General features: G+C 36.5%; 1 protein-coding gene across 1 annotated transcript in view; it reads right to left on the reverse strand.

Moving 5' to 3' along the window:
- The window catches only part of Cln5l1 (CLN5, intracellular trafficking protein like 1), a 74,630-nt gene extending 62,146 nt beyond the window's left edge, over positions 1–12,484 (reverse strand). Inside the window, exons 1-2 of the mRNA XM_063282793.1 lie at positions 12,319–12,484; positions 11,856–12,024 (exon numbers count right to left, since the gene is read on the reverse strand). Coding sequence (XP_063138863.1) covers positions 11,856–12,024; positions 12,319–12,484 — 335 coding nt within the window. The remainder of the gene's footprint in view (positions 1–11,855; positions 12,025–12,318) is intronic.
- Between the last annotated feature and the right edge of the window lie 318 nt (positions 12,485–12,802).

The raw sequence follows: 12,802 nt of genomic DNA on the forward strand, positions 1-12,802 counted from the left end.
TGGTGTCCTTCAGGAAACAGTGAAAAACATCACTGGCACATTTTAGAAGAATAAAGTGTAGATGATGTCACTATATTTAATTTCAATTGACCTTGTATGTCTAATGCAGCAACTCTAAGGTTCATCCTCTGGCAAGTCATAGTGAACTGTCATATACTTGACCACATCTTGACCCAGTTGCAGTGACTGATTCAATTATACAGTTGTCATAGGATCTGATTAACTAGAAGGACTCTAAGCTGTAATGACTTGCATCATTATGAACATTTCTTAGCAGTAAAGGACACAGTGTTGCATGTTACATCTCCTTCACTAGGAAAAAAAAGTGTTCATTGGTGGTTATAAACAAAATAGTATCAATGGTTAGATAATACTTTGGCTATTCTTGGAAGAAATCACATGATTTATATCAAGAAGAAAATAACACAGAAATCTCAAATTGGTTATAAAATCACAATCAAATTTAGACACAGAGGACAGCAACAAAGAACAAAGATAAAGACAGAAGCTATATTAATCCAAACTGGAGTTAGAGCAATGTTTTGGTGCCAATAAATGTTGGACTCCTCCAAGAAACACAGTCTTGGGGGAACAATAAAATAAACGCTGTCTAGTAATTGGTATTTGTGTGCACAGTTTGATGTGAACATTTCTATGTTATAATACTCTAGCAACATTCTGGGTATAATGGTATTTGTTTTGTAGGAACAGAACTTTTCGTGATAGTCTTGCTTCTGGAATAAGGAGTGCAACCTAAGATCTCACACATCATATGAACAAGCATTTCACACTTTTCCATTTATATTTATTCTTTTTAAAGTGGGGAAAGGCAGGCATTGAAGTGCTTATGTGGAAGTCAGAGAACAACTTTCAACAGGCAACTATCTACTTTCAGTATGTGGGTTCAAGGGACAAAACATAGGCCATCTGCCTTGGTAAGAAATACCTTACCCTAGAGGGCCATTCAAATAATCCATGTTACTCAACTCCACTGTCCATACTGTCTCTTCTGCAAAGCATCATTTATTGAAGTACACATAACAGAACTCATGGCATTTCTTATGATAAAAAATAAATCCACAAGGATTTATCGTGCATTTGGTATGATGTCACAGGAGATATCTAGAAACTAAAGTGAACTGTTAGAATTCCTTATTTCTCCTGACTGTTCAAAACCATTGAAAGTAAATTTAAACCTTATCAAAAGGCTAGGAATTTTTCCAACTCCAGTGAACTCTTTGCCAGGGGATTAATACACCAAGAGAACAAGAGAACTTCAGAAAGCAAAGTGAAGGACTTGGAAAATTTCGCTAATAAGCGAACTACTTCTGCAACTACACAGTGTGGAATTTGAAACTCACAGTAGTAAAAATTTAAGTTGACAACAGAACCCCAGCAAAAGTTAAAGGAAATGATGGAAACTAAAATTAGAATGATATGAAGTAAAAATCTCCTTGCAGTGTTAAGGAAGAAAAGGATCAGAAAGTAGAAAGAAGGTGCAGTATTATTTTTGAACCACATGTGTGGCAAATGGGAACATGAAAGAGCATCTGTGGACCGGATGCTAGGCTGGGTGTTGGCTAAGGAACTGTGATGTAATGTACTTTCTGTTGGCATCTCACAAGAATGAGAGCACATGAAAAAAAAAAAGACTTAAAGAGAATGCATGAGTGTCTTCCAAAGGTTCCCATGGAATGTGATAAGACACTTTAGAGAATGCCAACTGACATAATTCTACAATGAGACAGATGTACAAACTCAGAATATCAAACTGTAACACGAACAAATTTGAAAACCGAAAGAAATATTTTAAATAAGTGAAAACTTAACTCATAAACCAAGTCATCTAAAAACAAAGGAAAACTAAAATAAGTCTTCAATTAGAAACACTACATGTCAGAAGAATAGGAAATAATCAACGATGAAATAAATTTAAACGTTCTGAAATCAATAAAAAATAAACCAATGGAACTGACTATTTCATTAAAAATACTCTTAAACATAGGGAAGATAAAAGCTTTCCTCAGAAAATTAAAATCTAGTATTAATTTACAAGAGCCAAGATTTTAAAATTTTAAGCAAACTGTCTCCAATTAAAGAAGAGACAGTGGATATATATATATATATATATATATATATATATATATATATATATGTATTTTACATTCTATCAATTATATTTCTCTTCATATATATGAAGAGAAATATAATTGATAGAATGTAAAATACAAATAATTTTATTTGTTGTACATATTTTACTTGTCTAATATTTTTAACTGTCTATACAAATAATTACAAATTTCATGCACACCAAACTCACTAAACAATGCATAGGAATAGGAAAACAATTGAAAATATTCTGCTTGAAAAATAATTATAGTACTAATGGAGAAATAAATATTTAAATATAAAACCATGACTAAGTAAATATTAGTAACATATTGAAAACAAATTATTACAATGATGTTTAAATAATAAATGAGAAGTACTAATGAAATTACAAGGTGAACCTTAAATAACATGTATAAATAAACAAATGTAACACAGCACATGACATTTAGAATTTAATGCCTCCATATAAATTAACACTTTAAAAATTAATTTTAAAACCCACCAAGAAAAAAAAACTGTCTAACTTGAAATAAGCTGAAGCTTAACACTAAAAAGAGATTAAAATATTTAAAAATGTATTTGAAATATGTAAAATGTAAAAGCCATCAAAACTATATAAAGCAAACACTAATACAAAAAGTTTTTAATTAAAACACGATATAATTCTAAACAAGGAAGATTGCCAGATCAAAACAGTGTATGACTATCATGTTAACAGAGGAAATTCTCTAAGAAAACACAAGTTCTTAAATGTATTTTCACCATCCAGTATGAAAATACTTAAACTATATAGCCCAGGCTGACCTCCAACTTGTGTTCCTCTTGCCTCTGTCTCCTTCAACAAATTTTATCTGTATGCATCAATTCCACTTTGATTGGGGAAGAAAATTATCACAGGAGGCAGAGAGAAAGAGAGGTAGGGATCTGTGAGGGAGAGGGGAAAGGGGGGACAGGATCAGATATGGTTGGGGACAGGAGAGAAACCCAGAGGACTAGGTGAATGAATAAAAATAAGCAGTTTCTGGGAATAGGGGTGGGAGAACCTCTAGAAAATACCACAGACCTGGGATGGGAGAGGCTCCCAGGACTCAGTGGAGATGACCTGAGCCAAAATTCCCCTTCAGGAGGAAGGTGGAACCTGAAGAAATCACCTCTAGCAGTGTTCCCAAAGGAATGGGGTTACCAAACCACTTTCAATTTTTTGAACCAGAATTATTCCTGTCTAATAGAAATGCAACAAAATAAATCAGAGACTGAAGGAAAGACCCAACTTGGGATCCATCCCATGGGCAGGCACTAAACTCTGACATGATCACTTACATGTTGTGCTTACAGACGGGAGTCTAGCATAGCTGTCTTTTCAGAGGCTCTGCCAGTAACTAAGACAGATACAGATACTTTCATCCAAGCATGGGACTGATGTTGGGAAACTCTTATAAAAGTGTTAGGGAAAGGATTGAAGGAGATGAAGGGGATGGCAAGCCCATAGGATAACCAACTAACCAAAGTCCCCGGGAGTTCCAAGAGACAAAGCCACCAATGAGGCCCCCAGAACATATGTAGTAGAGGACTGCATTGTCTGGCCTTAGGAGAGGATACACCACCTCATCCTGTAGAAATTTGATACCCCCAGGCAGTGGAAGCAACCTCTTAGAGGCAAAGAGGAGCGGGGATGATGAGAAGATCTCCGGGAGAGGTACTGGGAAGGGGTGGTAACATTTGGAATGTAAATAAATAAAATAATTAATTACAAATTTTTACAAAAAGAAAATACTTGAACTGAAAGTTGGTGAAACGTAGGAAAAGAAGATACACAGTGATGAGAAAAACTACTTCAGCCTTCATCATCTTACCGAACACGCTGTTAAACAGCTCAGTCAGTCTAAGTTTACTCAGTCATTTCTAGGGGCCATGTTGGCAATGTTCAGTTCAGTCATAAGAAGCGAATTAAAAATAAGTAATAATAAAATCAGCTCTTAGAATAATATCAACATTGTGAATCAAACAAATTCAAATTTCTAAAAACCATGTTTCTTATTAAATATAACATTTTATATAGTAAATAAATGGCAGTATGGTGAAAAGACATATCTAACTTTAACATTTTATTGAAGTTCACCTGAGAAAGAACGTCACCTGGAATAGAGTTTGAAAAAAGAAGTCTTTCTTTTGGAGCACTCATCCCTAAATAGGATGTTGACACTAACTCCTTTTCCTTGGGCTCAAGGATCTCTGTAGAAGAGGAACAGGAAATTGTAGGAGACAGTTGTTCTGAATGATTCCAAGAAAACAGTGTCTTCCAGTCTTAGCTGGCCTGGTGTATATAAGAATTTTCTGGAATTTTGGCAGCATGTAGAGGACTTCATAGTTTCATGACAGATGTACCCCAAGCACTGAGCTATTGAAATAAATAGTAGGCCCGAGCCCTAACCACACTGTGATTGATAACTGCTAGAAAGGAAGACATTAAGTTTTGCAGTGGTGTGTTACTGTATTGTCTTAGTCAGGGTTCCTAGAGTTTCACAAAACATCATGACCAAGAAGCAAGTTGGAGAAGAAAGGGTTTATTGAGCTTATAAATCCACATTGGGGTTCATCAGCAAAGGAAGTTAGGACTGGAACTTAAGCAGGTTAAGAAACAGGAGCTAATGAAGAGTCCATGGCAGGATGTTACTGGCTTGCTCTGTGGGCTTTCTTATAGAACCCAGAACTATCAGCCCAGGGATGGCACCACCCACAATGGGCCCTCGCACTATTGATCACTAATTGAGGAAATGCCTTACAGCTGGATCTCATGGAAGCATTTCCTCAAGGGAGGCTCTTTTCTCTGTGATAAGTCCAGCTGGTGTCAAGTTGACACACAAAACCAGCTAGTACATATGTGTATTAATCCTGGGCAAAACTCATGACTGGGAATTGTTTGCCAACACACAACAAATTCTGTTTTCTGTTTGTTTGTTTATTTGTTTGTTTTGTGGGCTATTTAATTTCATTTGGTTTTTTGGGGGGGGCGGTGGGGATGTTTTGTTCTGTTTTATTGGAACGATTATAGTTTTGCTTGGTTTCTTTTTGTTTATTTGCTTCCTTTTTTAAAATTTTAAGTGTAAGTAAAAACAAGCATTAAGACAGAGAGGATCTGGGAGGATTTGTGCAAGGAAAACATGATCAAAATACTTGGAATAAAAAAAAATGAATGAATGATTTCACACCCCACATATATAGTAGGGACACAAATTAATACAAACTTTGTGGAAAACAGAATAAAAGCATTTCCAAAACTTGAACATAGAGACAATTTATGATCCACTAATGTCACTGATACAGTATATACAAAGAGCAAGTTTTCCCTATGACTTGCATATGACCTACGATGTTTATTGAAGCAATCCTCTGAATCTACAGGAAGTGGACACAAAAGAAGTCACAATCCACTGGTAAGAGATAACAAAATGTATGATGCCACCCAGATTAATCCCATTAGACCAGGTCTGAGAAGAAAATACTGCCATTTTTAGCAAGGATGGAAACAAGTCATTATGATGTCCCAAACAAACCAACCCGAAAATACCCAGTGCTACCAAATAAGATTGATACACATGCCATTTAAATGGTTGGTTTTGGAGAAACTGATAGCATAGCGGTGATTTGCTGAAGCCAGGAAAGTTAATTGGTTAACAGAAATGAAAACAGTGAAATAAACTGAGGTGAACTTAATGATGCATGTGTGCTGCATATCACTATGCAGTCAGCCAGAAATCCTCCTCTCATTCCGTTTAAACTGAATCCATAAATGCACATTAGAAGACTGCATGCATGATCTTTGCACAAATTGTTCTGTTTTATTTTTAGGGATCAAATTAAATCATGATATTGTTTTAGAAATACATACACATTTTTTTTGTATAGAACACATATAAAGCTCTTTACCTACTTAGAGCAGACACTTGCAATCAGTTAGTAAGTAGAACTATTTGTGATTAACTATCAATCTCTTGATAGGGCTCTACTTTTCTGCTAGAGTCACCCTTGTTTTTATTTGCAATTTCATTTCTTTGCCATTCAAGAAGTGACATTTATGCACTAAATACATTCATAGATTTAATTTATTTATCAGATCTTCCTCCTCTTAAGTAAGCCCACCATTCTCTACTCATCGAATAACAGATGAATGGCTGATCTTGCAGCTTACTCTGTTGATTCAAAACACAATATAGGAGGAAATCTAACTTGAAGGGCAAAGTGGTCAAAACCAAAGAGACTCACTGCTGATCTCCAACATGGAACGAATGCAAACTATGCTTTGTCGGCGAATGGAAAGTGCCTAAAGATCATGTAAGAAATACAGGAACAGGAGAGGGTGCTTCTTTCCCACATTCTTGTAACAAGAAGTGTTGGCATTGAACTTCTCCTTTATAATTAGTTGATGAACTATGCATAAAATATGAATAAATTTTATTTTTAATTAAATATGGTATTATAATTATTCACCATCATGTATGTCCATATATATATATATATACATATATATATAGTGTGTGTGTGTTCTTGCTTATGAATAAGAACACTTATGTATTCATATTGGTTATCAGACTAAGCAGTCTCTTTGTTCATAGTTGTAGTTCTTATTGCGTTTTAAGGTGTTATATTTATCCAGATCACAATAAAAATTCCATTTACTGGAAGCAGAAAATAGCTTAGAATGTGTTTTATTGTTCAAGGATGAGGAATTAGATTTCAATCCTGAGTTCCCACAGAAAATCCAGATGCAGCGTTGAACTCCAGTAATCCCGTGACAGATATGAGGTGGACAGATCAGTACTTAGAGACTTGAAAGTCCTTGTAGTTCCCCTACAGGTCAGGTTAGATAAACCAGTGATCTTCAGATACAGAAATTGTGACTGATCCTAAGAAAACAAGGTGTAGAGAAATAAAGAAAGATATATGTTGTAAACTTCTGCTCTGTACATTTGTCTCCAAGAATTGGTACACAAATCAGAAGATACCCCACTTCCTATCACACACACACACACACACACACACACACACACACACACACACAACTATTTACCTTTACTTCAGGAAAGTTACCTTAAAACCTAGGCAAATTCTTTGGCATCTCTGTGCATTTGCTCAGATCACCCTTCAGGAACTGTCCTGAATTCACAGAGGACAGTTTAGGCTGACAGAGTGGTGTGTCACACAGATAACACTAGTTAAAATCTGAATTTGTTTTGAACACTGAAACTTGTTTTGTTCTGAGTGGATGTGGGTGGGAGAGATATTATGTGCAATCTGTCAGTTTTCTTGATTTAAAAATGCTTTTCAGAAAAACAAAAGGCTCATGCCAGAAACACTTAGTTTAAGAAATGACATTGAAAAGAGAAAGGAAATTGTCAATTCTGATTATTTAAAGCATTGTTATGTTTTAACATTAATAGAAACTCTAAATTAGTGGAGATGGCATAGGATCAAAGTGTTAGGGTTTCTCTTTTTCTCAAAGATGTCTAAAAAATGACTGGACAATAAAAAATCATTAAGCACAATAAATAAATAAATAAACAAACAAACAAATAAAACCTAATGCTGACATGGTTGTCTTGCCACTACAGTGCATACAGGTCCTATACCTGGTTCTATATTATTCCTGTAACACGGAATGAACATTATAGAAATATAATAAATCTCTCAAGAACCATGGAGAAAGAGAGTAATCCAGAGTATTTGGAACTGGTTTTGGTCGATGTTTGCTTGCTAGGGTGATGGTAGTTTGTTCTTTAGTAAATTTATGCTCCTGGCTCATGTTTCAAGACTATGCCAGCTCAGCCAGTGAAGGCAGCCTGGTCTCTGATTCCTCAAAAACTTTCCTTCAATGTTCTGCCTAGCAACACAAGCTTTCAAGCTCATAATTTTGAGAGAGACATTAAATATAGATACTACACAAAAATAGTATGGAAGACTGACAAACAAATACATGTGCTATAAATAATGTAATTATGAATGCCCAGGTTTCATTATAACTATATGGTGAGGGAAGAAAGAAAAAAATGTAAAACACAAACAAAAAACAAACAAAAACAACACATTTAATGAATTATAATATAATGGCCTTCATATTTTATAGTGGAAATAAAAATGATTGTTACCTTTAATTCTTATACTGAAAGAATGAAGAAATAGGAAATCTATTTCCATTCTGAAGCTACTTTGAAGAAATGAATGAAAATAGTTTGAAACCTACTAATTTCATTTTAGAAACTTTGGTGTTGTGTCATAACATGACTTCACTTGTAGAAACCATTGAGGCAATTGAGTGGGGAGAAAGACATTTGTCTGGGGGTTATAGTCAATCTACGATTGCATTTTTATATACAATTACAGTAAGAATTGGGATAGTGAAAGAACAATAATTTTAGTGCAATGTGTACTTTCATCAGTGAAACGACTTCTTTGTATAATTTCTTTGTGACAAAATGTCTTTAAACACAATAGAAAGTATCTGGAAGGCTCTTCTATGTGACCAGAGAATTGATTGTAGATTGAGATGCTGCTATTCATATCACAGCTGAGGTTCTTGGATGATAGTTGATAAAGTACCAGGAATTTCACAAGAAAATTAGAGCTAAGATATATCTTGAAAATCTGTCTCATTGTGGATAGCAGAGAGAGTGAAAGTTTTCCCTGAATTCTCTCAGTCAACTTGAACTCTCAGTATAATATCCTAATAAATATGTATATGCAAAGTTTTTTATGTTGAAACAGCAATTTTCTTTTATTCATTTCACTACTCCTGGTGATAGGAACTGGAGTTCAATGACCGTAAGATGCCAAATGTGTTGTTTGTTTTACATCCATACTAATACATTCACAGTGTGCAGTTTTCAACATTTTTTTTTGAAGTTTTGCTCTGAAAAGTCATCATGTGTTTCTGCGGATGAGGCGAATTGTAACCACAATATGATTGTTTCCTCTCAATAGCTTTTCCCACTAACTATCAAGCTAGAATATAGAAAACAAAGCACGGGCTAGCCCATGCAAGCCAATCTGAAAGAAAATGGAGATTATGCAACAGCTGAAAGTCTAAAATGTCCATGGATGGTGCTTCAGCTTTCCTATTCCCGACCTGCTTTATCTTCAATTGCGTTAAAATTCCAGCTTTACCAAGTGCCTATAAACCTATTTTGATCTGCCATATATCGAAAAACCATCCATTGTGTTAACCTTGTGATATTGTCAAAGTGAAAACATAAAAGTTTACAAAAGAATATGGAATTGTGAAGAGGATAAATGTCTTCCATTATGAAAGTACAAATAAGCTCTGCTTTCTATAACACTATATGTGAGCTGCAGGAATGTCTTACAATATTATTTTATCAAACTTCAAAAAGTATTAACTGTTTAGTGCTTAAGAATGAGGGAAAAATGAAATGGAAATACAAGTCACTATCTGATCCTTAAATATCATAGCTTGCTTAAAAATCTGATCTTTTATAAAAGCATACTATTTTGAGTCAAATAAAACTGTGGCATAACATGAAGTCAGTATGCTTCATGGAGCTTGCTATTTAAGAAAATACAGCATTACACAAAAAAAAAGCTCAAAAGTAAATGCAAGTGTTCCCACATTTACACAAGTGCAAATGCACAAGTGAGATAAAAGGGTTATATATTTTATTACATTATAACCTAAATATACCAGTATATTTTCCAGTCAAAATATGATAATTTTCAAATTTTAATTTGTAAAAGTTAAGGATACATCTCTTACTTCTATTATTTATATTTTACATTAACATAGTCGTGTTGGTAGTACAGACCATTTACAAATTATCATTGATTGAGTTCATAATTTGTTCAGGTTTCTTTTTTTTTTTTTTTTCAGAGCTGGGAACAGAACCCAGGGCCTTGCGCTTGCTAGGCAAGTGCTCTACCACTGAGTTAAATCCCCAACCCCTTTGTTCAGGTTTCTTAATGTTACTTAATTTTCTTCCCAAATCCCATTAAAGAAGCACACTGTCTTCTATATTCATTATATCCCTTAGAATCTTCTTGATCCTTGGTATCATCTCAAAATATCATTTGTGCTGATAACACTTGCAATTGGACAGCCAGAGGGAAACACTAGGCTTGTCCCTATAACTTTTGAAATTTCAAAGGCACTTCCCTTGTGACACATTTTGTCCAAGGAGGCTATGCCACCTAATCCTTGCGAATAGTTCCTTCCCCTGGTAACTAATGAGTCAAGCATCGGAACCTATGAAACCATTCTTTTTTTTTTTTTCTCCATCTTTATTAACTTGGGTATTTCTTATTTACATTCCAATTGTTATTCCCTTCCCCGGTTTCCAGGCAAAATCCCCCTAACCCTCCCCTCCCCTTCTATAGGAGTGTTCCCCTCCCCATCCTCCCCCCAGTACCGCCCTCCCCCCAACAATCACGTTCACTGGGGGTTCAGTCTTGGCAGGACCAAGGGCTTCCCCTTCCACTGGTGCTTTTACTAGGATATTCATTGTTACCTATGCAGTTGGAGCCCAGGGTCAGTCCATATATAGTCTTTGGGTAGTGGCTTAGTCCCTGGAAGCTCTGGTTAGTTGGCATTTTTGTTCATATGGGGTTTCAAGACCCTTCAAGCTCTTTCAGTTCTTTCTCTGATTCCTTCAACAGGGGTCCCATTCTCAGTTCAGTGGTTTGCTGCTGGTATTTGCCTATGTATTTGCTGTCTGTCTCTCAGGAGAGATTTACATCCGGTTCCTGTCGCCCTGCACTTCTTTGCTTCATCCATCGTATCTATTTTGTGGCTGTATGTGTATAGGCCACATGTGGGACAGACTCTGAATGGGTGTTCCTTCAGCCTCTGTTCTAAACTTTGCCTCCCTATTCCCTCCCAAGGGTATTCTTGTTCCCCTTTTAAAGAAGGAGTGAAGCATTCGCATTTTCGTCATCCTTCTTGAGTTTCATGTGTTCTGTGCATCTAGGGTAATTCGAGCATTTGGGCTAATATCCACTTATCAGTGAGTGCATACCATGTGTGTTTTTCTGTGATTGGGTTACCTCACTCAGGCCATTTTCCAGTTCTATCCATTTGCCTATGAATTTCATATTCATTGTTTTTGATAGCTGAGTAGTATTCCATTGTGTAGATGTACCACATTTTCTGTATCTATTCCTCTGTTGAAGGGCATCTGGTTTCTTTCCAGCTTCTAGCTATTATAAATAAGACTGCTATGAACATAGTGGAGCATGTGTCTTTGTTATATGTTGGGGAAACCATTCTTATTTAAACCACCATACTTGTACTTCAGAGTTTTAGTATACTATTGTGCAGACAGATGATACCCATTTATTTCCCAAGACAGCTCATGAATATCTAGCTTCTTTTATTTTTCAGCATTCTATTGCTTCTTTGTGAATTTCAAATCATGCACCCCGAAACCCACTCATCTCCCCATCCCTTGTGATCTGCCCTCTGCCCTTTTCCCCCTCGCCCATAAAAGAATATAAAAAAGATAGTATGAAAACTACAAACAAGCAAACATCTTATACTAGAAGCTGCAGTATATCACAATATCACAGTGTCCCATAGTATATACTTTTGTCTATACAACTTCACTTGAAAGTAATCTGTTCTGAGGCCTCTGACTTCTACTATATTATCAATACTGGATCCTCACAGGGACTCTACTTGGAAATCCTTCTGCTTCCCTGTGTCATGAAGACACTGTAGTTTTTGGATCTACAGGACTGACATTTTCACATGCTCCAACAGCTCATAGATGGGGTAGATATTGGTGCGGGCCAACACAAAGCCCTGGATCTGGGCCTGGGAGGTAGCTGAGTTGTTCAGCCAGGCAGCTGTCCTGCACTCTTTCCACCAGGATGAGCTATCCAGCACTGCTCTAGTTACCTCCCCAGATGCTGGAGCCAGCAAGGAGCAAGGACAGCTCTCTTGCTCTTAAGTCCTAACAGCTGGCCTACCTGTGCCTTCTGCACCAGGGCTAGCTTTACTGTGCTTTCCAGGCAGGGTGGAAGGCTTGCTCTACTGAGTGCTGCAGCCAGTGAGGGGCAAGGATAACTCTTCCAACTCTAGTGAACTGTCATGATCTCAGGGCTTTCTGCAGGTCAGGGGGAGGGACTTGGAGAAGCATCCCTGCCTTATCCAAGACGCACAATGATAGACTAGGTATGGGACCAGCTATGCCTTGTTCACACCCTCAGAGCCACCTCTATCACAGCGCCTCAGGTGACAGAGTAGGCCAGTGATATCTGCATAGTCTTGGTGGTAATGGTTGCCATGAAGATTAACACAGACACAGCTGCCATAGAACCATGGACTCTGCCATTGGTCCTGGCAGTAATTAAAGCCTGATGTCTCCATGACATCATGTGGCAGTGCAGGACCTCCTGATCAATAGAACAATGAGTGCCCCCACTTCCCATCTGTCATAGTGTATAGTCTTTCACCATTTACATATATTTCTTTGTGTATGTCTATCTCTTGCCTCTTTTCTTTCTCTTCTTTTCATACTGTTGTTGTAAAACATTTCCCATCAGCTTTCCCTTGTGTTCTATACATCTTTCTCTATCTCCCTAGTTCCTGTTCCACTCTGACTTATGCTTTTAAAATTCCCTTTACTCTCTATGTTATGGAGGAATATATAAGGTAATATTTTATATGCAACTTATTTTGTACTTT

Source organism: Rattus norvegicus, chromosome 2 (genome assembly GCF_036323735.1).
Source record: "Rattus norvegicus strain BN/NHsdMcwi chromosome 2, GRCr8, whole genome shotgun sequence".
NCBI classification, from domain to species: domain Eukaryota; kingdom Metazoa; phylum Chordata; class Mammalia; order Rodentia; family Muridae; genus Rattus; species Rattus norvegicus.